Here is a 24,933-nt window from a genome sequence, read left to right on the forward strand (position 1 = left end):
TGTCCTTCGTGCCTAGCATAGTACAGAAGTCACTCCACAAATAATTTCTTAATACAGAAGAGTTAGTATTAGTACCTAAATTTGCAGAGGGTTTTATTATTCACAAAGGACTTTTATTTTAACATCTAATATCTCATTTAATCCTACCCATTACTCTATGATGTGTTATTTTTCTCTCCATTTTACACCAATCAAAATAGATGCTATGAGAGGTTAACTTGCCCCCATCACACAGGTAGTAAGAGGTAAGTGACAGGTCCAGGACTCTGACTCCCAACCCCTTCCTCTCCCAGCCTAGGGGAGTAATGAGCAGCCTCCACTTGAGAAGGCCACAAGGGGAGTGTTCCCAGGTTACAGGAGGCAGGGGAGGATGGGCAAGGGGCACCAAGAGTGGCTGAGCTCATGCCAAGTACCAGGCACTGTGTAGGTGTTTTATAGACGTGATCTCGCTTGTTCCCTACAACAACCGTTTCATTTTGTAAACAGAGAAGTTGAAGTTTGGAAAGGTTAAGAACAGTGCTGGTACCAAGGTGTGATGACCCCCTCATCTTTATCAGCCCCTCCAATTTTCAGATAGGCAATGCCCATGTCTTCCACAGGTCATTACGTTCACACTGCGCTGCTCCCCCACCCCCCACCCCCTTAGGCTGCCATTTACAGAAAATCTGGGCTGACACTGGTTAGGGAACATATAGAGAAGGTTGAGCTACCTCATCATTCCAGTCTAATTACAACCACTGAAATGTTTTGACTTCAACACACTAAAAAAGTGAGACTGTAAGGCTGTGGCTTGTGAAGCAAAAGGGAGAGCCAGGACACAGTAGAAGATGGTGGTCAGAAAGGTGAGCTAAACAAGAGAAGGAGGGGAATTGGAAGGAAGGAATAAGAGAGGGGGAAAGCAGATTCCTGTAGATACTGTGGGTGCTGAGTGTGGATCCCAGAATGAGGAACAGAGAGTTATGAAACACCCATAGTGATGTGAACGGACCCCACCTGGACCAGGATCCTAACTGGTGGGAAGAAGTTGTGACGGGGGCACCACCTGACCCTTTGTTTCCCATCAGCACTTCTGTTCATATTAAAGCAGCCCCAACCCCCACTTGCCTCCTTCAGCTCTTAGTGAGCTCACACTTTATTGCTGAGATGTGCAGGCTGTGATCTAGAGAAATCCCTGATTCACCTCCTCTCTTTCATGTTCATCAGTTAAACAGCAGGCAAGGGGAATGGGAGGGATACAGAGGAGGGTCTACTGAGAGAGGAAAATGAAGTAACAAAAATCAGAACTGCAGGCTGAGGCTTTTAATATAAGTCTAGTTAATTTAGTTTCAGGTGAAATAAGAGGCTAAATGAGGAGGGTTTTGACTTTGTGAAATTTGGATTAAAGTGGGTCTTTTCTTACTGCATGATAGCTGGGCCAGTGCTCTGTAACTTGGAGACACACTGAGCAGGTTCTCCACAGAAGGCAAGGTGCAGGAATGTTTCACACTTCCTTGAGTGCCCTCCTCACTACCTACCTTGTGTGACCAGTGATAACGTAGTTATCCAGGGCTGGAGGGTCAACAGTTTGCCCTTGAAAGAAATATTCTCTGTGTATGGCCGTGAGATTGTGAAGGTGGCATAGCTTCAACATCCATCCATCTGTGAGTTTCTGATGTTGCTGCCTGGGCAGGTGGGGTCCCTTCCTCCATCACTGCCCTCTGGACATCCCTCTCTTAGGAAACTCTCCTTCCTAGGTGGAGGGAGGCAGTTCCTGGCTAGTGACTCACGGCTGGAAGCTCCAGAGAGTTCTTGGAGTCCATTTATAGGAAAAGACTGGGTGGTCAATTTTCCAAGTGGCCTTCTGGGGCTGAGTATGTATTCTTGGCTGCCAAAAATCATGCTGTAACCTAGCCAATGAAAGGAACAGAATTTAGTAACACATATGCGCATATCTGTTATTATCCCCAGGACGTGGGCTTCCAGTCCTAACCAAACAGAGAAGAGTGGCAGGATGTGGCAAGTTTAGCCCTCTATTGATTAATGTCCCGACCCAGAAGAACTGGTTCTGTGGCCTGGTCCCTAGAAATGAGTCATTTTCTAGGATTTTCTCTCAGCAGCGTGGCGCATTCCTATTCACATGCCTAATCCTACCGCACCTAACACCGCATCACCAAGCCGTCAGTCCTCAGAGGTCACTTTTGGTATTTCTTTAAAATGAGAAGGCAGTTGAAAAAACATTAAGAAGATAGAGTGATGGAATATATAGACTGTTCTAAAACAGTCTTTGGAACAAAACCTTGGTTTTCAGAATTTATATTTTGTTGGCATGGTGGGAGTAAGTAGCAACTGGAAAGAGTGGCAGTTACGGATTTCTGGAAACTAACAGAGATTGTTAATGCTAGCCAAATTAACTGAAAGAGAAAATTGAGCCTGAGGACTAATTTAAGAGGGAGTATGCACACACACGTACACACAAGTACACATACACAATAGCTCTACCTTTTATTCTATACATAGGCATTTAAACGTCACTTGCTGTCAATTAAGTTATGGTGCTATGTTTTCAGATGCTCTGTTTTCAGGTGCCCATGGCCTGGGGTGATAAGATATATCCACAAAACTTCAGTTCAATGACAAGATGCCACACTTGTCAGCAGACTGCTCTGGAAGACAGAAAAGGCAGTGTATAAATCTGCTCCGGAAGGACCAGAAAAGCCAGGGATAGGCCCCTTCCCTGGATTACTTGCTTTATACAGTTCTGTTTGGCCCTCTTCTACCTGGGTCTGGGAGCACCATTCATATATACTTCCTTGCCTACTAAACATAGTCCAGATAACTGGACCTTGGAATCCCTTTCCTATAGATCTCCATCCTGCTTCCAGGCTTGTGTAAGGCCTGGTCCCTGGGTCTGTTTTCCCAAGGGCAGGCCATGCCAACAGTGTGACCCCATAGGTCAGAGGGGCAGCCTAGATGAGCTTGCATATGTGGGCTGGGGTATCCACATACATGCATAGGAGACTCCTTGAGGGGTAGGAAGAGAAGGGAGGGGCAAGGGATGGGAGCTAGGGCTCATTTCTCCCTGTTCCTCCTACAGGGGCCCTTAAAATTCTAAGTTCAAATCAAGCCTCCCAGATTGCTGTAAAGGTGTATATGTCAGGTGAGAGGAGAGACCATTGTACAAGGCTGCTGAATATTTAAGTGTGTGGTCTGGGGGAGCCTCCTTTTGTACTCTAGCCCCAGGTCCTACATCTGTTAGAGTGGGCTAGAGGGAAGGCCTCCCAAAAGTAGAGCTATTTGAGATCAGCTTTGAAAGTATGAGTTTTCTCCATCTCCAGTCCACGGTGGGTGGTCAGTGGCATGGTGTTGGGTCAGAAGGTTCATGGGGGAAAAGACAGCAGATATACCCATCAATGAGGAAGACCCTGGAATGCCATAACATTGGGATTCCAGCCATGGGCCGTGGGAAATCTTTCCTTCCTCCTTTCTTTCTTTTCCTTTTAATTTTCTTTTATAGATTTGGGATATATGGCTAGAGTTTAAATTAAATTGTCATGACTGGAAGCACATGTCATTAAGGCCTTGGTGTCCCAGGATTAGGACATGAAGAGTAAGGACTGGGAAATGGAATTTTACAGAATGGGACAGGAAATGTGTAAGCAGTTTCCATTTCTAAAAGCTTCAGGTTAAGTACACTGCCCTGACCTGGATCTGCTGGCTGACACTTCTGTCAGAGGTGCCAGGGACCTCTCATGGTTTCTCCTGAAGGGCATACAATCACCTGCAATGCACAGGCAGCCTTTATTGAATTGTCCATTCTTATGTGCTATTTACCAGAAACTAACCCTGTCATATCAGTACTTCATAACAAGTACTGATATGAATATGAAGTTTAAATTTATACATAGGATAATTTTACTGATAATTTATCTCAAAACTATCTTCTTTTATATCCCCATTGGTTATGTTGTATATGACACATGGTAGATATATGTTTAAACATTATGTACAAGTATTCAAGTACTATGGTATGGGGTGGTATGGGGGTTATCCAAAAACTACCCTATAAAATCATGTAGATTTGCCTTCCTTTTATTTGTGCCTCGGGTATCTATCAACTCACCATCTGGCCAGGCTCTGTGCTACAGAATAGAAACGATTCTTGACCTTGTAGACCTTTCAGTCTAGTCTGCAAGACAGGCATTAGACCAGCAATAAGAAGGAAGCATGAAGGTAGAAGCTTTAGCAGGGACACAAGACTGAGGGAGGAAGAGGCGGGGAGTTGAGGAAGACTTTTTAAAGGAAATAACAGCTAATCTGAAGCCTCAAGAATGATAGGGAATTATCTAACAAAATTGGGCCAATAAGAATTACAGGCAGAGTGAATGACGGGAATAAAATTCAAGACACAAAAGAAAACTTAGCAGGTCAAGAACATTTTTCAAAATCCAACATGGTGGAAGTGTGATATGTGATGGGATCTGGATGGGGAGAGAGTAGAGCACGTGGGTGGGGAGATAAGTCTGGAAGATGGATAGGAGTCCGTTCAGAGAAGGGGTGTTGAGCCTCTGACTTGAGAGCAATGGGAAATTAGGGAAGTATTTTAAGCAGGGAAGAGTCACATTGTGGCCACAGGGTGGAGAAGGATTTGGATGGGCAAGACCAAAGTCAGGGAGAACAATGAGGAGGCTGTTGGAATAACCCAAGTGCAGGGTGATTAGATCAGTGGTCTCAGCTTAAATATCCCTGCTGAGAAGACTTCCCTGACCCCCAGCCTAAATCAGGGCTCCAGACTGTCTCTCATAGCCCCTGTATTTTCTCTACATGACATTTTTTAAACTTGTAATTATGTATTTATGTGGTAATTGTTTTTACTGAATATCTCCTTTACTAGACAATGAATTATTCCACGAAGACGGGAACCTGTTAGACTTGTTAGCAACTATAACTCCAGCACCTAGAATAGTCCTTTGCAAATGGGAAGAACTCAATAAATATTTGTTAATGTGAATGAACAGATGAATGGAAATGGAGGAAAGTGGACCTGTCTGTGGGATACTTGGGCAGTGGACTTGGCAATTGCTCAGATGAAGCTGATGATAAGGGAAAAAACAGTAGTCAAGAATGATTTCCAGACTTCTGGCTTAAGTAGCCATGCAGATAATGATGTCATTTATGGGGAAAAGAGACACTGGAGGCTAGCAAGGTGGGAAAAGCAGGTTTTTGGCAAGGGGTGGAGTATGAGTCCAGCAGGTTGAGCTGTGTATCAGACTCCATTTTAATACTGGAAGCTACATTTCAAGACCCTTACCAAAATGGCAACAAACCAAAACAGCAAACCAATAACAAACAAAAGAAATAAGCATGGTAAAAGTATGGATGGGCAAATAGTTTGTACTTTTATTGTTCAGTTTTCCACAGGTTGGCCTTTCTAATTATTTTACCTTAGCAGACAAAACAGTTCACTAAATTGTCGGTATGCAATGTGTCTGTTAACATAGAGATTTTATTCCACAAAGAGCCGCCTTTTCCTTAATATGAATTATTGCATCTTTGTATTGATAAAAGCATTAAAAATCAAGAAAAAAAGATTAGAATATTGAGAACATGGTAGAAATAATTTTACTTTAATAATTTTTTAATCTTATTACATTTTTGTGATCAAAATGGAAAGTTGAAGAAAATGGAAGAGCTCTTTCCTTCCTGCTTTCTTATTTTTATTATTAAATATTTCCATACCACATTTCTCCAGTTTGAAGGCTTTGATTAAAGTCATCATAAAGGATTTCTTACATACTTATATTGTCCTTTAAATTGAATAGCTCATGATGATTTGAAGGAAATATAGCACTCCTGATGAGAACATAACACATCAAAATTTGACTTTTAAAGAGCAGGGTTTAGGCATTTTGTAGCCTTCACTCTTCAGTAGCAGAGCACAGATTTAAATACAAAGCAAAAGAACCTGAAGCCTCTGAAATTTTATTGTAAAGTTTAAATTCCAGACTTAGAAGATTTGCTTGAGTTCTGACAAGAGTAATAATCTCAGAGTTCAGACTGAATACAAAAAACATTAGTTTGATTCTGACTTAATTAACTTTCCTCTTTGTTTCTCTTTCTTCCCTTCTCTTCTCTTTTCTTTCTGTAGGTGGTTCAGAAGTGTATTCCTTTCCTAATCGAGCATTTGAAGGATTCAACCCATAATGACATCATCCTAAGCATCCTCATAGAGATAGCAGGCTATGAGCCAGTGGCTTTGAGCAGTTTTCTTCCAACGCTGAGAGAGATTGGTGAGAGATTCCCCTACCTCATTGGACAAATGGCAAGAATCTATGGAGCTGTTGGACATGTGGATGAAGTAAGTTTGGCTTTTTTTCCTCTCCATTTCCCTAAATTCCATTGGCACCTAATCTGTTGGAGCTCTATGACCTACAAGTTTGTCCCCAGACTTCAGAGTGTTTCCGTTTCTTTGTCAAATGTTTTGCATCGACAGCAGCCTCTGGATCAAGGGCATGTTGTAGCAGGGCTATGTGGAAAGTTTAGGAAGTGAGGATTTCATTGCTGGAGTGTCACCTGAGGAAAGGGAAGGAGATAACAACAACCAGTAAGAGTTTTATCTCATTTCTGGTCGCAGTTTGCTTAACCTAGGAGATCATTAGTAAACACAGAGTTAGGTCTCAGAGACTGCCTATTAACCCATAGCTATCCTGTCAATGAGTGCCTGCACTCAGTATGTTTTGAGCCCTCTGTTTGATGTTACTTGGGAGAGTGCAATAAACGCTCATGGATGTTTAAAAGTCCTAGTCTAAATATTTGCATAATAAAATCTTTCAGCAGGGATAACAGGATGCCATCAGACCTTGTTGGGATTAGGCAACTGAACAAGAATTTCCAGAAATTAAAGTTCTGAAGGGTGTGTGCATGCACATGTGCACACAGATGCACATCTGTCTGATGATTTTATATTGGGATTTAGGGTTTGTATCTTTTAAAAATAAAAGCAGATAATATAATCAATAGAGGGAAGCTTTTACTTTCACCCTCTTACTTATACTGTAGTTTCCTATATGATAAATATAAAATTGTACAACTCTTAAGAGGGATTTCATAGTTCATCAAATTTAACCCCTTGAGTCTACACAAGAGAAAATTAAAAACTGGAGAAGTTAAATGATTCGCCCAGACTCAGACTAGGTTAGTTGATGACCTAGCTAGAATTAGATCTTCGGTATCCTTGGCACTCTTTTCAAATTTTATCTTAAGATGGATCTTTGGTTCTGTGTTGTTTGAGTTCTGCTGAGACTTGTGGAGAGCCTGGTGACTCCCAGACTTCCTCCTGCTAGACGGCCTTTCCCCTCTAGCTTCCCAGAAGAAAGTGGGAGAGCTGAGCTCCCAAGCAGCCCACACTTGTGAATGTGACTGTGGGTCTTGTAAAAGGATTACTCAGGACTGACATGCTACTTAGTATGATCCCTTTCTGTTCACTGCTGTTGGGAACGTCTCACGCCAGCCACGATCTGCCTTCTGGTAACATTTTCCGTGCCTGTCACCTTTGCTGCCAGGAGAACCTGCTGGTATGCCCAAGTGCTTTTAGGCCAACTGCAACTGACAGCTGTTTAACTGAATCTGCTGACCTTGCAGATTTTTGCCTGGACCAAAAACTTCAACCTCTGATATTCAAGGCCTTGGAATCCTTAGGTGGTAGTTCTTTTTGTCACACATGCATTTATGGTTTGTTAATGTGTGGTTATGCACACTGAAAGTGACTAAACCTCCCACAGAAAATGTAATTTGTTAAAAAAAAAAAAAAGCAAAAACAAAACAAATAGAAACACTAGCCACATGCAACTATGTCACTGTAGGTTTGTCTGAACAAAGGCTAACCTGAGAGAGAATGGACTGTTAGGTGACATTTATGTTATTCCAGGTAGGTGCAGGGAGAAGGAGAGCGCATCCAAAGAGCCTTAGGAATCACTTATTTCAAAATTCAAATTATCAGAATATTTTCTCTTCTCTCCTCTCCTCACCTCTCCCCTTCTCCATCTCTCTCTCTCTCTCTCATTTTCATGTGCCCATGGAGGCATCTATGTTTGGGAGAGAAAATAATTTTTTTCTGGTGGTTTTGATTCACCTCCTCATCAGAGAACAATTTTAGATCGAATGCTTTCCAAATGTATCTGGGTATCAGGATTATATCAGGATGTTTTTTAATAACATGAGTTCTTGGACCTCAGAGACTATCTACTAAATCAAAATCTCTAAGAAAGGGACCCAGGAATCTGGACGTATGGGACCCCTCTGCCAGGGTAATTCTGATGCAGCTTTTTGTGGACCAGGATTGGAGATCCCTTGACAGAACGTATTTAAAGCATTTTCTCTCTCAGACTAAGATTCAGGCCTTGTCCATCAGCCATCCTGCCCTCCTCCATCAAGTCATGCTAATTAATTAAAACTGATACAGCAATTTAAATTAGATAAAGTTGAGAGGAACACAAAAATTCAAAACAACAGTGGCTTAAACAAAGATACACATCTATTTCCCATGCACATAAAGAAGTCTAGAAGGCAGTCAGTCTAGAACTGCATGTTTCGGAAACTGAGGCCCCTTCAACTTTGTTTATCTCCCATTCCTGAACACACCAGAGAGCACGTGGCTTCCATCTTATGGTCCAGGGTGGCTACTCATCTCCACCTGTCAAGTCAACACTTCAGCCAGTAGTAAAGGGGAAAGGGGAGAAGGACTCTTCCAGACAGTTGAACACAACCTACTGTTTATAACCTGTTGGATAAATAAAACAAAGCTGCATATGACTATACCTAGCTGCAAGGGAAGCTAAAACATGTAGTCTCGATTTAGGTGGCCACATGCCCAGCTAATCAAGAGAGAAGGACAGAAAAAATGACGGAAGACAAAGAATATCTCTGTTGCAGGTTGTCAAATAATTTGTTTCTCTGGGTCTAATTTCTTTCCTTAAAAATAACGTCTTTGCCCTGGATTACCTCCCTTCTCGCTCTGATATTCTTGGATTCTACTATTTTATTTCATTTAGGATCAGCCTGACAAAATTACCTGTGTTAGTCAGGACGCTTTACTCAGAAATAATGCCCCTGCTTATTTGTTTCTAATGCCTAAAATATCACCATTTGCAAGTCCTTGTTTTAGCTTTAAAGAACGCTAAGCTCAGATGTCTCGTGAATAAGTATCATAATCCAAGCAGCTATTAATTGCTTAATTTAAGTGAACCTGTTCAACTTTCTAAAAATCTTGTGGAGCCACATTCCTAAAGACCAAAACCAACAGGCAAGATATATATGTATGGCTAGTTCTACCCAGCCTCTTTCCAAAAGTAAACAGGAAGTTTCTAAAGTATAGTGCCAGGTGGGCATGAGGGCAGAAGTCAAATATGAGCCCCTGGCTACCTATAGAGGAGGAAATTGCAGTAAAAAGTGAGCTGTGGGAACTTTGCCTTGAAAAGGTCCTGCTGTTTTCTGTGTGGAGAGCTTGGTCTGTGGTGAGGTAAAGGGACATGGGGACATCTGAGACAGGGACTTGCTTAGGGTGTTGATGACAGCTTGGGCCCTAGGATCCTCTCTCTCATCCTACCCTGGTCTCACCAACAAATGACTTAATTAAATTATTTTCTCTTTGACACCAAAGTAAAATTTTCAGATGTATTCAGGAGTTCCAAGTATCAGATAATTTTTGTTGCTAGGATTTAAAAGATTTTAGAAATGCAGAAAAGCCAGCGCAACTTTAAGTATCTTGCTCCAACTTTTGAAATGCAGTCTGTGACTGATTGGAACCTGTGGTTCAATCCGTCCCTTGTTGTCTGGCTTCCAGCAAATTGCATTGTTTGATCCTTAAGATGAAGAAGGGAGTCTCCAGGGAGTCTCCAGCCCTTGGGCTCAGGATAGCCTCAGGAGTAGAGTCAGCCTGGGATCAGTGGCACACGTTATTAATTGACTTATGCCTCACCTTCTGTGCTTGCGTGTAGCCGGGGATGGGAACTGCAGGGCTGGCTATGGAGAACCAGCCTGGTGGCGGTGGCAGGGCGGTGGGGGGGTGGGGGGAGCTGTCTTTCAGATCAGTGCCCATCTGGGTGGGCACACTGTTTTCAACAACTTGATAGCAGTCACAGTTTTCCCATCTGCTGATGTAAACCCAGCAGAGGAACGTTCTATCTATAAAACAAAAGAATAAAACCCTACGGACAAATGTTCTCTTTCTCCCAAATTTCCTCAGGGATCTTTTCTTGCTCAAATTTGAAGTGAAACCATGCTAAATAACCATATAGTGCTTGTGTCACTATCGGAGGCTGTGCAGTGACTCCTAGGCAATTTTCAGGCATGTGTTGGCATCCAAAGCACATCTATTGGATGGAGAGTGAAACTCAGGGGACCAAATGGCAGAGAAGTCCATCCACTCCTGGGGTAACTGAAGAGTGGTTGCCTCAGAGGTGGACCTTCCTTGGCCCTGTCCAGTAGGGACACAGCCGGCTCTTCATCATATCAGGATTCACCCAAGTTCTGTGGTGAGTTCAGATGAAGCAGATGCATGAATAAGAAATATTATTTTATTAGCTACGTCCTTGGCATGGCAAAATTACACAGGTCCTTTTGTCTTTCTCAAATGAGAAGACTGCAGTGAAGACCTCTCAAACAACAGCAGAAATGACTGAAATTACTTCTTAGTAGCTCCTGAGGGTCCATCCCCTGACACACATCCAGAGAGTTCTTATAAAGCCCTTAGCACATGCCTGCCACAGAGGACATGCTTGATACATTTAACTAATAATAATAACAACAACAGCAACAGCAACAGCAATACAGTAAAACCCTGTCCAGCTGGAGAGGGCTGATGAAAGAAGAATGTGCTTCTTCCCACTCTAATGCATCTCTTGTAGGATTACCAGTTTTCTTTCTGAAGATACAAGTGTGAATCCTACTATCCTACTTCCTTGCACAAAGTCCTCTGTTGGCTCCTCTACTGCCTGTAGGACATCATCTAAACTCCTTGGTTTGGCCTCACCGTCCTTCTCCAGCTTTAGTTCTTATCTGTCCAGGCTATTCCATCCCACCTATGTTCTACCTGTGAACATTATACATCCTTCCCTGAGCATACCTTGCTCTGACATAAGTTGTGATCTCCACGGCCTATTCTTCTGCCTGGATAGTTTCCATCCCTTTCTCTTACTTATCTTTCCTTACTCAGATCAAGTGTCACCTCCTGGGTAAGCTCTTCCCAGTTCGCTTAGTCAGTTAGTCACCCCTCTATATTCCCACCACACTTTCCCTGTACCTCAAATATCACACCAACTATGCCACGTCGTAATTTGCCTGTCCGTGTCTGTTTCTTCTCAGTGAGTCTCTAAGCTCCCAGATGAAGGAATCATACCTTATCCATCTGAGTTCACCTGTGGCCAAAAGAATGAATGAGTACTTGAGAGTACTGTTAATTAAAAATTTGAAAGTTTTCATATTAGATTTTAGGGAAATTTGTACTGATGTCAGCATTAAGGCTATAAAAGTACAAAATGAAAAAGACCCCTATATATATATATATATACACACACACACACACACACACACAAACACACACACACACACACTTACTTTATTTGAATAGGCTATTGTTTTCTTTTTTTCCTGAAAATATAAAAATGTCCATTTTTACAATTTTATTATGTGTCCTTGTATTATCATAGATTCATTCTTAATATATAAAGTGAATTTCAATTTATTGTATTTTTTTATTGCTAAAACTCTCAGAAAACTTGCTTTATGAGGCATTCTATATTTAAAACCAAGTCTTCAAATAAAGGGATTATATTCCCAAGTTCAGGAAAAAAAAATGAACTGGAAGGTTGGATTCTCACTAGCCGCTTTCATTCAGACAAGTCTTTGTCTAATTCTACTCAGTGACATAACTATAACTTAAGAGAAAAGAGAAGAAAATATTAAGATGGAAAAGGATGTTGATTCTTCAGAGCCTATACAATTTATCTCTAATATCTAACAGGGGAAGCTGAGGATGAGTTAGTTTGACAGGGGACCTGGTGTTATTCATCAGAAAGTGTATGATGAGGCAATGTCCATCTATGATTCCTAAAGATCCCGGCTCCTCAGTAGGAGACATCAGTGAAAGATGACATTGAGTGGATCGTGAAAAGAGGTTTTCCTGTGTAAGGCCTCAGCAGGCAGCAAGCTAGCTGAAGCACAGCTCAAAGAGGAGCTTTCACCACTGTGGACTGCGCAGTGATCGTCACTGAGGATGTGTCTTGTCCGTCACATGGGTAATCTTGCTGCCCCGGGGACATCTATACAGAATAACATGGTGACTAATAGGGTGGTCTCACAAGTCAGACCACCTTGGTTTGAATCCTGACTTAGCCGCTTATCAACAGTGTGGCCTTGAGCAAGACACATCACCCCTCTTGACTCAGTTTCCTCATCTGTAAAGTAGGAATAGCAGTGTTATTCACCTCATAGTTTCGTTGTGAGGATTTAATGAGTTGACATGGAAAACATTGTCTGGCAAAGGGTAAACATTCAATGAATATCAGCAATTTATTACTTCCTCAGTGGTGCCCAAGGCCATCTCATTGCATTTATTTGGATACAGACTGAAACCTAAGCCTAATAGACTGAAATTAAGAAAGAAAGCAACTGGTAAATGGTATGCCTCTTCCTGGCTTCTCCAGGGAAAGAGATTGGATGGGTATGTGGGGGGCACATCAAAAAAAGGACAAAAAGAAAAGGAATGAGGTAACTGCAAGTACCATTAAAGGTAAAAAAAAAAAAAAAGCAGAAATAGCTATAGCTTCTTTCTTTGTTAGGGAATAACTGAGATATATAGATTTTTTTCTCAGCATGGAATGTATATCTGCTTTATATTTATATTGCAGACCACTGTTCCTGAGGGGAATAAGAGTAACAAAAACAATAGTAAAGCCACGTTTTGTAAAAATTTTATGATTTAAAATAGGCCTTGTTTTCTTGGGGCACTGAAAGTGCATTGCTTTCCATAAAGGGTAGGTGGTCCCCAACTCCCTACCTATAAAAACAGCCCAAATAACTTTGCAGCAATTTTTTTTTAAACTCTCATTAACTAAATCTGAAGTGGTTTAAATTAAATCCAGACCAGATAGACTTTTCTTGTTCATGAAGAACTGAAGTAGAATGCTTCAATTCCAGAGGCTTTATGTTTTTCACCATTATCTTCACTCATTAGACTCTCTGAGCCTGCAAATGGTCTCGGCCCCCTGGGTTGAATATTGTGGTTATTACAACCCTCTTTCCTAACATGGGCCTACATGGAAAAGAGTCTCCTTTAGGAATGACTTTGATTTTTTTGGAGAAGACAAGCTGAATTCATGTGTTCTGTCCAACCACTTACATCTCAAATGAACGAACTGAAACAATTTTAGTTTAATAGTATCATCCTTACCAGGAACTCGTCTCATTAGAAGGCGCACACTGGTACCGAGCACACACTCCATAGCTGTGTTTCTCCCACCCCACCAGACCCACAAGGCAGCAGACCCGTGTGGCGGAAACAGAGATGCTCTAAACCGCTCTTTACACATGATCTCATAGCACGTGGGAGGATGCTACGGCCAGTTGTCTTCCTTCGCTGGAGACCAACAGTCTGCACCTGTGAAGAATCAAATGGCGTGCCCTCTGAGCCCGGCCGCTGCCAGGGTGGGTGTGAAATCCTGTGCCCTCTGCCTTGTTTTTCTAACTGGCTGGAATATGCTGGCCAAGCAACAGGGCGTCTTTATTACATCCTCTCTGGGCTCAGAGTCATGGACACTCTTCAAGTAGAGAAGTGACACACATCTTGCCCAGGTCGCCTTTCTGTGACATCCGGCAGGCCTTCCACAAAAACACTTTCAGGAGGAAAAGGAAAAGAATTGACAAAGGCAACTGAGAACCACATTACTGTCCTCACCCTGACGGTGGGAAAACATCCTGCAAAGTCGGAGCTGGCTGGAAGCCATGCACCTTTAACTTGCAAATCAAGACTAAAGGCCCTGGGGGCCATTTTACAAGAGGAAGAACCTGTAACTTAAAAGCCACAGTTTCCCCAAGGAAGGAGTATTTAGTTAAAACTTTGGTAGGCTCAATGTCTCTGGGGATCCATTTTCTTAAGCCTTGGTTGGTGCCTCCCGGCAGCTACTTAATACTTCGGAATTGTCATTGATTGAGAAAGACTTTTTTCTGAAATGCAAATAGCTTTATTGTTTTTTATATTGTACAAAGGTTACATGCTAATTATAAATGATATTAATAATAAAGCTCTGGGGAAATGTAAAGAAAACAAAAACAGAAAAAGTTAAGTATCTACAAAATACAGTTTCAAATAACGGTGCTGATTTTCCATAGCCTCTTTCCTTCAATGACGCAGGGTTGAGTTGCTGATTCTTTCTGGGTGCAAACCCCAGTGCTGGTGATGGGGACCCAGAGAGGAGAAGGACATGGTCCCTGCCCTAGAGGGGCTCACAGTGAATGGGGGCAAGGGAAATGTACAAACTGTTCATTAAAGTTTTATTTGATGCCTCTCACTACTGAATGCTGAACTGGATCAAGAGAGAACAACTGACCTGGCATGGCCAAATTTGGAAGGGTGTTCTAAGTTTGGCTTGTCGGACGACAGGATTATGTCAGGGAAGGGGGAGGAAGGTATTCACAGGAGGACACAGCAAGTACAATGGTAAGCAACTGGGGGAAAGCCTTGACCCTTCTGGAAACCGTGAAGAGTTTCAAGTGCCTGGAGCGTGGAATGGACAATAGAAGGAGGGGAGAGGGTTGAGGCTGGACCAGAGACTGGTTTCGGGTGATGGAAACTCCTTATTGATTAGCAGACAGTTCCTGTTTTCTACCTCCTTTCTCCAAACTTATTTATCACTGGTGCCCAGGTCACCTTGGAACAGTATTTTGTTTCCCTTTACTGTGTAGGCAAGTCAATGAATATTGTGTACCTCAGAGTTCCCAAGAAACTAAACAGCCTGGTAAAAGGACAAACAGTCCCCACAAATAGTTGCAAATGTAGACTAGTAAATAATGGTTACAAAAGTTACATGTTGCAACAATTTTCAACAATGTCTTGTAATTACGAACTGTAATTTAGGCCAACTGACCAAATCGACAAAGGACTTTCAGTGCCTCTGTGAGTGAGGAGCTTGGCAAGGCTGACAATGCGGCGGCAGCCTCTAGAAGAGGCCTTTGACCAGTCTCCCCTCAGGACTGAACCCTAAGAATAGTTGGCCCGGTCTCCACAGATCTCATCTCCTGTCTTCAGAGGGGATTTCTGACTTTTTTGCACCAGTATCTGTGAGGAAGTAGGCCTGTGGTTGCCCCATGAAAAGCAGGAAGTTTCCATTTAGTGACTGCCCCTTCTGGGCTTGAGCTTGAGATGTAAATGAATCCTGGATTTGGCAGGACGGACAACTCACTGGGCTTTCGCAGCAGGTGGGTTGAGAGGATGAAGTAGTTGCTAATTCCAGCTCAAGCCCTGCTGCTCTTCTAAGGCTGTGGTGGCAGACCTTGCTCTGCCCACAGCCCTCAGTCTTAAATCACTTCAGCATAAGCCAGCTCCTTCCAAATGCCAGCATCTGCCTTTCTGTGCCTGTGGCTTTCCCAGACTTCACCAGCCAACTGGCTATCATGTGGGCAGGATAGAAATGTGAGAAATTAACAGTCCCTCAACCAGTGATGGGGGTATTTATACCTCAACTCTGTCACCCCTCAAATGAGGTAACCTTTCCCCAGAACCCCCGGGCATCCTTTCTGAGCTCCTTCTTTTCTCTGTCTCACTCTTCTACTCCCCTGCTTGTCGCCTGCAGTTTCCAAATAGTTAATTTACACGTAAATCATCCCAGAGTCTGACTGTTTCTGGGGAGCCTAATCCAGGAAAAAGTCATCTATTTACCTTCCTAGGTCATTGCCTTCTTCCCTGCTCTGAGCTCCTGAGAGTGCACACCTGTAATGTGGGGTCTGCACCTGATTGTCTTCTGGTTGCATTTGCCTTGCATTCATTTAGTGTTTGAATCCACACACTCCCATTGCTCTAAGCACTCTGGAGGAAGGTACCACACCTTACACTTCCTTGTCCTCCTTTACTACCTACCCCAGTAATGGGCTCATAGCAGGTGGGCCACATATACTTGCTGACTGTTAGGTTGAGACTGGAACCTGAGTATCCACTAGTTCAGTGTCTGGTACTTTTAAATGGCAGCTGATGGAATGGTAGGTTGTGAGAAAGGCCAGAAACACTGTAGACATTGGGTTCCAGTCATGGGTGGTGGCTACTGGTTTTCAAATCTTTCGGGTCTCCTTCTGTATAGTGGCCAAAGAGTGGTCCTCAGCATTGGGGATCACTGGACACTTGAATCAGAATCTACAAGTTAACAAGATCTTCAGGTGATGTGTATGTATAGGAAAGTATAAGAGGCAGTGGTCTCAAGGATCCATGCCCCACAGGGTAGAATCCCTCAGGGGATCTGGCCATGCCCACATATGTACATTCATGCATGATGCATATATGTTTATAGACACACAGTCATACCCTACAGGTGTCTTTGTAAGACCCATTTGTTTTCAATGTAAGTTAATCAATAGCCTTTAAAAATGATCATCTTTGGCAATGTTAGGGTAAATAGAAACCCAGGGATCATCAAGTATTTATTATATAGTTTCTGAACATCTATCACACACCTAATATGTGCAAGGCACTGCAGAGTTAGATAAAATTCAACCCTTATGCTGTTGGAAGGGGCTTTGGTTTTTCTTCACTTAGAAATGATCCTTCCCTGGGCAGAAATTGTGGTGCATTGATACTTCCTGTGTAACATTCCTAGAATTCCTCACTCCATCCCACTCCTGTGAAAAGGGGGAATGATGGAGAGGAAGGGGGAGGGAGAGGGCTCCTAATTAACGGTTTCATATATAATAATATGGCGGATATATACAAGATTTTCCTATTAAGTTTTGATTTTGATTTTTTTCTATGTTACTTGATTCATCATATTTCAACCAGGATCTGGAAGAATCCCCAAAACTCCCAGTAGGCTTTGACAGAGGTGGTATCACCATGAGATAATTTTTTACAATTGTGCTTTCAAAAAATATGAAGAGAACACTTGAAAGTAAATGAGTTTTGTTGCACAGCCAGAACTGTACTATTTGGGCTGATATTTACATTTCAGCTCTCTTCTTTATTTATCAAAAAATGTAAGCCTGAATTTATTTTGTAGTGAATAGGATTTGGGAACTTGGTACTGGTTCACAGGGACTGAGCTAAAAAGCCCTACGGAAAGATGTCTGTGACAGTTGGCTGATCAGCAGTGGACTGTCAAACTGAAATGTTCATGTTGCAGTTCTTAGCATCAACCAGAATATGTCTTGTTATCTACATGTAGATAACACATAAGAAATGACACTGAGAAGGATATCTTGACATCAGCTTATTCCTTGTTAAGTAATAAATAAATCTAGAGTAGATAAAGAAATAGTTGCTATTTAAGATTAATCAGTTTAAGATGTCTGGAAAATAAATGTTTTCAGGACTGAAGATTTCCCAGCTTCAGTGCTGTGTAGATCCCATAGAGTTTCAAATATCTGGCAGTGCACCCAGAAAAATAGAAGACAAACTTTCCTAACTATCTCACTTCCCTGAAATCTTTGTTTACTTATTATGGTTGATTTTAGAAATCCCTGGCTTTCTAAATCCCTAAGCTCCTCTAGCTGTCTACATTTTCTCCAACTCTTCCTTCTACTGCTGCCTTCTTTAGAGAGCAAACTTCCTTCAGCTGTAGGTAGCATCCTCTGTGATGATGGTCCCTATCTCAATCCAATGTCTCTTTTCTCCTTCAAAACGCTTCCCAGAGCCCACCTTTTCTATGATAGCTCTGCATTTCTAAAGCATTATTTAGTGATCAACTCTTTCTACTTTATGACTGGTAGGTACAAATTAAATTGGTACAGAAGGAATGTGATGGGAGGAAACAATGGAAGTTACAAAGATTTCCTGGAGGAAATATTCTACTTTCCTCCACCTTAAAAAATGAGAATTACCTTGAAGGCAAAATGCACTGATTTTAGTATCTCATACAGTAGATAAAATGAAAACAATAGATACAATGAGGTGACTCTTCTGTTACTCTGCTGAGAAATGGGAAGATTAACCCATGTTATAGTCTAAATGTGTACCCCCACCCCCAAAATTCATATGTTGATACCTAACCCCACAAGGTGATGGTATTAGGATGTAGAGCTTTTGGGATGTGATTACGTTTTGAGGGTGAAGCCCTCATGAATGGGATTAGTGCCCTTATAAAAGAGTTTCCAGAGAGTTTTCTTGTCTCCTTCCTCCATGGAACCAAACACCAAATCTGCCAGCACCAGGAGCTTGGACTTTGCAATCTCCAAAACTGTGAGAAATGAATCTTGGTCATTTACAAGCCACCCAGCATGTGATATTTTGTTACAGCAGCCCAAATAGACTAAAACAAAATGTGAGTCCATTCAAGATCTCAACACAACCTTATCTAAAAATCCTAAAAGGCTGTTTTGCTATATTTCCACTGTTTACATGAAGGAGAGCTCACAAATGAGTGGAAAGCAATTTGGGAAGTAATCTTTTTCTTCAAACTAGTACATTTCAAACCTCATTTGAACACATCCTGGCCAGACATGCCTTCAAAACCCCATCCTACTAGCTGCAATTCGTTTGCATATTTTGATTTACTTATTTATTTATGCCCTGCTTACTTCCAGCAAGCAGTTAAGGCAGTTCACAATGAAAAAACATAGTTGCTATGAGACCAGAAATAATTAACCCGAGGCAAAATCCAGGAAGTAAAAAAGGGGACATTGGAGGGATAGGGGGCAAGTACCAAAAATCTTTTTTTTTTTTTTTAAAAGGAAATCGCCAGTATCAGGCAATGTTTACACTTTTGCAAACTGCATTTTTCCATTTCATTCTCTCCTATAAGTAATGAAGTAATACTTATCCAAGTATTTCTATCTAACTTGTATTTTGGGAGTTACATCTTAACTACCATGAATAAAACATCCTGGCTATTTCGTTTGAAAATAAGTAGGTGCAAAGAAAGATAGACATCTTGTATTTAATTGTATAATGAGTAAATTATGTAATGTAATGAGTAAATTATGGAAAGTTCAATTGTAGCTGATGTATAGTTCAACTGAGTTAAATCTTACCATATTGTTCCTTTTCTAATGACCACAAAGCACATTTTTTTTCCTGGCAAAAGGTTCAAACACAATTTCTCTTTCTTTCCTCCTTTCATTTTTCTTTCTTCCTATTTCTTTTCTTTCTTTTTGGACCCATAATAAGCAACTTTCTTCAGAATGGTTTCCATGATTGGCCAGAAGACCTGTGGTTACTTTTTTCTGTCATTCTGTGATTGTACCACATTTGCTAAACAGATATTATGTAAAGATGGGCTGCTTCTTTGAGTTCTCTAGAAATGTTTCAATGCTAAAATCCCAACTGGTCTTTCAAAAAGTTTGCTTAATTGAAGCAAAAAGAAATAGTGGAACCATTGTTGGGGATAATCAATGAGAGGTCATTTACATGAGGGGACCGTGGTGTGATGGGAGAAGAAATTCTGGCTCTGTATAATTTATTCTGAGTTGCCTGAGTCCACACAAAAGATTTACCTTTAAAAGGCTAAGTTCCCAAGCCCCCAGTTTTTAAAGAGTAAATCCGAACTATAGAACCTCTAAATCCTTTATCAACTCACAAAATAACACTATGTTCGAAGCTCAAATTAGATACACTTCTACAAGCTTTAAGGTCTGTAAGTATTTGGGAGTCAATGCAAAGAAAAGATGCTGGAAAATAAACTCTCAGCACAAATGAAGAGAGATTTGGATTTTCAGACATAAATGTGGCCATTCTGAATGCTATCTTGGAAAAAAATACTCAAATTGGAAACACTTATTTGACAGCAGACCACGTTCAGTTTTCTGCCCTGTAAAGAAAACTCAGTCATTCTAAAACCATAATTTATTTGGTTACATTATTGTCTCCAATAGCAAGACATAAAAGTAAGGTACCTTTCACATTCTTTGATTTCTGTTTTAAATCCTAAATCAGCTTTGTTCAGACATCTCTATGAGGAAGACACTGTGAGTTCCACACTGAAATAAAAGCCATAATTGCTCTATAAGTACTAAAGTATACCTTGTGGAGTTTCTTTTTTACAAAGGTAGGGCTTACTTTATCATTCTGTGCCAAATGCACAGAGTTGAACTGAGTCCAACTGATCCTTAATTTTTGCCATTTTACGAAATTTGAGATTCATTCAAAACAAAGGATACATCTGTTTTCATCAGCTGTTTCTTGAATTTTATTACTGAGACTTATTTTTAAAAATTGTTTTACCTCGACAGTATTGTTTTACTCGGCATGATTTATTACTCTCCCACGAGCCCACGGAAACTGTGTGTTCCTGTAATCATGCAAACTGAGTCAAAAATAGTAAGGAAAGAATGGGAACTCATTCCCTTTGCATTGGATTAAATGATCATTTAGAGTATGTAAATATGTTTAAATTCTAAAAGAACTTTTATTTATCAATGAGAATAAAAATATGTTCAATTACTCCAAGCTGATATACAGAAAAATTGAGGCATGATCAGAGGATAAAAGAAAGGATTGTGGAATATGACTTTTTGCAATGCTATTTTAAAAATCAGCTCAAAATTGGAGGATAATCTGCCTAAGAGAGATATTAACAATATTTTTGTTTATTTATTCTCTCCTTTGTTCTGCAAAAAAGGATTTTAGGCAGCTTGCCCGCTCAATGTTCTATTTTAAAAATTATTGGATCTAGGCTTCTGAATATGATAAACTAAGAACGTTTGATGCCTACTTACTCTGCAAGTATTTTGCATATATCTTTGTGCTGATATGTTCAGGCTAGAAGAGAATATCCTTGTCTGGGTAGCATAATTTTTAAAGAATGAAATTTGTTAACTGTCTAATTATTCTTGGAGTTTATAGGTAACTGGATGACTTTATTTTACTGGATTATTCCTTCCTTGCCTACTTCAATAACAGTGACCTTTTGTAGGATTGAAAATGTTGTAACAGTAGAATATTTTTCTTCAGATACAGGAAAAATTTGAAAAAGACTGGGAAATAATTACAAAGAGAAAAAGATCTAGCTATCTAGAGATCATGAGAATTCAAGTCACTAAGAAAACCTTAAGCTATATAGTGTTTTGACTTAATTGTAACATTTTTAAAAAAGAGAAATAGGCTTTCTTGGTAAAATGTTGAGCAAATTTCGTTTCTAGATAAACTTTTAGCAGGTTACCTAAACACTGGCCCGTATTTGCTTAGACTGAGCTGGTATAGGGGTTTTGGACATTTTAGAACTTCCAAACCATTATCAATTCACAAAATAAGTTAACTAGGAAAAATTAAGGGGATATACTGCTTCTGAGACAGCTTGTTTTAATTTTGATGATAATTCAGATATGTCTGCATTTGCATTTGGGATTTTTGACACTCAAGCAATAACAGCTAACGTTTATTTAGCATTTCCCTGTGCCAGGCTTTGTTCTGAATGCTTTGGTTTTAGCTCACTGAATCCTCACAACCACTCTATGAGACAGTCACATTCAGCTGTTTTATAAACTGAGCCATGGAGAGTTAAGTAACTTGCCTGAGGTGCATGACTGGCTAGTAGCAATGCCAGGATTCAAATGTAGGTAGGAGCTTCTGAGCCCAGAGTGGGACACTATACCACCACCCACACCTGCTCAGTCAAGCAAGGCCCAGCTGTGAGGACTTTCCACCTGCTGCCACCTTTCTGTTCTCCAAGGGTGGAACTTACTGTGGGAATATTGATGCAAAGAAAATTTCTCAAATTGACAGTTTGAACAGCCAGTGCTCTTTTTATTTGCCCTGCTGATGTCTTACTCACCAATTCTACTTTTCATGCAGTAAAGGAAGCCTCTGGAAAGCCAGACGCTTAACCATTCCTTTTTTCAAGGAGAGATTTTAGGCAGTGGGACTATTTAGGCTGCTACTAGAAGGTGTCTCAGAAGGAGCTATAAATCTCCAGGATGGGTGTGGTTCAGGGAGCCCTGAGCATAGGTGGGACGGAGAAACTTCACACATTGCTCAGACAGACCAACTGAGCCCAACAGAAAAGCAGTGCTAGCAGGTCTCTAATGACCTGGACTCAGTCATGGTTTTGCAATTTCTAATAAGAGTGACTATAAACTTATCAGTCAATACAATCTTTAAAATTTTTATTTTAAAGGTCAATATCTCAAACTGAACAGACAACGGAAAAGGAGGTACCAAAAGTCTTCCAGTATTATAGGGCAAAGAATTATACACCACCAGTAAGCAGAACTTTACCTGTTCCAAAGTGATTCCCACTGATTAAAAATGGCTTTTAAAACCTGATACTGGTTTCTCTACAAGGGAGGTTTCCAGAGAGAGGAAGGGATAAGCACAGGGGCAGAGCACACTGGTGCCTTCAGTGGTATTGCTAATGGTCTATTTCATTACTTAAATATATTTATATACATTCTTCTGTTGGCAGCATATATTCCATAATGTCAGAAAAATACATTAAATGTTTACTATGTGCCCAAAAGTATGCCTGACATTGAAAACAATAATATTTATAATAAAATACTAGGGCTCTACTAAATGGCTTAATTTTTTTAATTCATTGATATTTCCAGTATAATTAGATCTTATTAAAAATAATACTTAGAATAACAATTGATTGCTACTATTTTTAAAATCATTTGCTCTATGCCAGGTCCTTTATAGGTATTATTTCAATATTCCACATTACAATGTTATGAAGTATTTGTTTCTGCTAAGATGTGTTTGGTAATAGCATATCAATCTAAAGCTGGCTTCAATAATAAGAATCTTTATTATCTCATTTAAGAATTCTGGAAGGCATGATGAGTCCAAGGTCCCTTCAAAAGTTCCACAATGTCATCAAGAACCCTTGGTGACAAGGCTCTTTCCATCCTCCCTCCACCTTCGCAGTGTATTGGCTTGGCCCGTACGCATGCCCCTCAAGCTCGCAAGATGGCTGTCACAGATCCAGGCAGCACATGCTGTAAACACAGCAACGTCTGGTTAAAGAAACTGCGTGTGTCCTTCCATGCATCTCTTATTTGGGAGGAAAATCGTTTCAATCAATGTCTTACCCCAGAAAATTTTACCTCAGGTCCAGATGCCCAAGATAAAATCACATACCCATCCCCTAGTTACAATGGAGGCTGAGGAATAGAGTAGCAGGCATTTTTGTTTTATTGCAGGATAGAGGTTTTACCAATAAGAAAGAAGGTGATAGGATGAGATATGACTATTGACAGGCAATCAAAAGTATCTGCTAGCTCCACTTTATAGGTGATGAAACTGAGGCTCAAAGTTATACAGCTAATAAAAACACCAAGCCAGAAATCATCTCAAGTTTTTCTTAACATATGTCCAGCCACACCAAAAAATTCTATCAGTACAGCTATTCTCCAAAAGGAGGCAGAAAGATAAAAAATCCTATTTTTCTGAAAGGCATAAGGTTTCCCTACATCATGGTTCCAGAACCCTGCCCAGGAGTGGTGGGGTGTCGGTGGTGATTTTCAGTAATAAACATTACTTTGTGTCAGACAACACATTAAGCACTATAGGTACAAAGATAAACATGACATGTCCAGCCTTTAAGAGGCACACTGGGGAAAAGAGACAAGCTGACAGAGAAATTGCAGGCAAGGATATCAGGGCTCTCGTGAAGATACAGCCAGAGGTCTGAGGGGCACAGAGACAGGTGCAAACAACTTTGGCTGGAAGAGTCAGGGAGGGCTTCACAGAAGAAGTGACATTTGAATTGATTTAACGACGTGTTTAACGAGGGTCCAAGGAAGAGAAGGGGAGGAAGGACTTCAGTAGCCAAAGGTCTGCCCTAATGGAAGACATCTGTTTCTAATGGAAACTGAGCTGTTAATGGAGGTAAAGGAAGAGAAAAATATTTTACGGGTGGTCTTTTTAAAATGGTAACAAAAAGAAAGCAGATTTCAACACCTCCAATATGAACACCACTTCATAAGTGTCTTACCAGGCATATTTGGATCTATTAAAAAAGGGTTTGTGAATAAGTTTCTCCTTTGGCTTTTTCATAATTAGAATCCTCATTCAGGGAGGGCTTGATAACTCAGTGTCCCAAACTACATGGATTCCTTTTTTTAAAAAGAATTGCATTATTCTGACATATTTTTTTTTCCTTTGGATTTGTGTGTGTGTGTGTGTGTGTGTGTGTGTGTGTAGAATCAAAAAAGGGAAAAAAAAGGATTTCAGAATATGTCATGTTACCATGTTTTTCATACTCTACCATAAACAGTTGAGTTGCAAGCAAAAAGCAAATGGCTGTCACCAGCCTTCAATCTGCACACCCAAGTTGGGTCATATATACCAACCAATCTATAATGGGGAGAAGAATTAATATGTGGGTGAAAAACAGTTAGAGCTCACATGGATTTGGATGTATAGTAATTTACTAAGGAAAGAACATTTCAATTAGTTGAAAGGCAATGAGAGAATCTGCCTGTGGTGGAAAGTAGAGGCACAGACACACTGGAAGATGTGCTGGAGACTTAAATTCTAACCAAACTCCATCTGGCCTAGTTAAGTAGAGCTCACATTCCTCTGAGCATGATTGTAATGGCTGAATGGAAAGTCAGGTCTCAGCAATTTGGAGTACCTTTCAACTCTGACCAGAAGGTAAAAGCAGACATTTTCCTTTAATAGGAGATGCACAAAGATCCAAGATTGAGTAATCGATCTACCTACCTACATGTCTATCTGTCTATCTATCTACTTACCTATCTATCTTTCTATTGACCTCACTGATTTTATATATGCAAAATTTACCTTGTCTCTAAAATGTGTTT

At 40.7% G+C, this 24,933-nt stretch overlaps 1 protein-coding gene across 6 annotated transcripts in view; it reads left to right on the forward strand.

Moving 5' to 3' along the window:
* VEPH1 (ventricular zone expressed PH domain containing 1) overlaps positions 1–24,933 on the forward strand; it is a 197,225-nt gene that overhangs the window by 65,003 nt on the left and 107,289 nt on the right. For all 6 annotated transcript variants that reach the window (XM_032485610.1, XM_032485602.1, XM_032485619.1 and 3 more), the window contains one exon: positions 6,125–6,334. In XM_032485610.1, coding sequence (XP_032341501.1) covers positions 6,125–6,334 — 210 coding nt within the window. The remainder of the gene's footprint in view (positions 1–6,124; positions 6,335–24,933) is intronic.

Source organism: Camelus ferus, chromosome 1 (assembly GCF_009834535.1).
Source record: "Camelus ferus isolate YT-003-E chromosome 1, BCGSAC_Cfer_1.0, whole genome shotgun sequence".
Lineage (NCBI taxonomy): Eukaryota > Metazoa > Chordata > Mammalia > Artiodactyla > Camelidae > Camelus > Camelus ferus.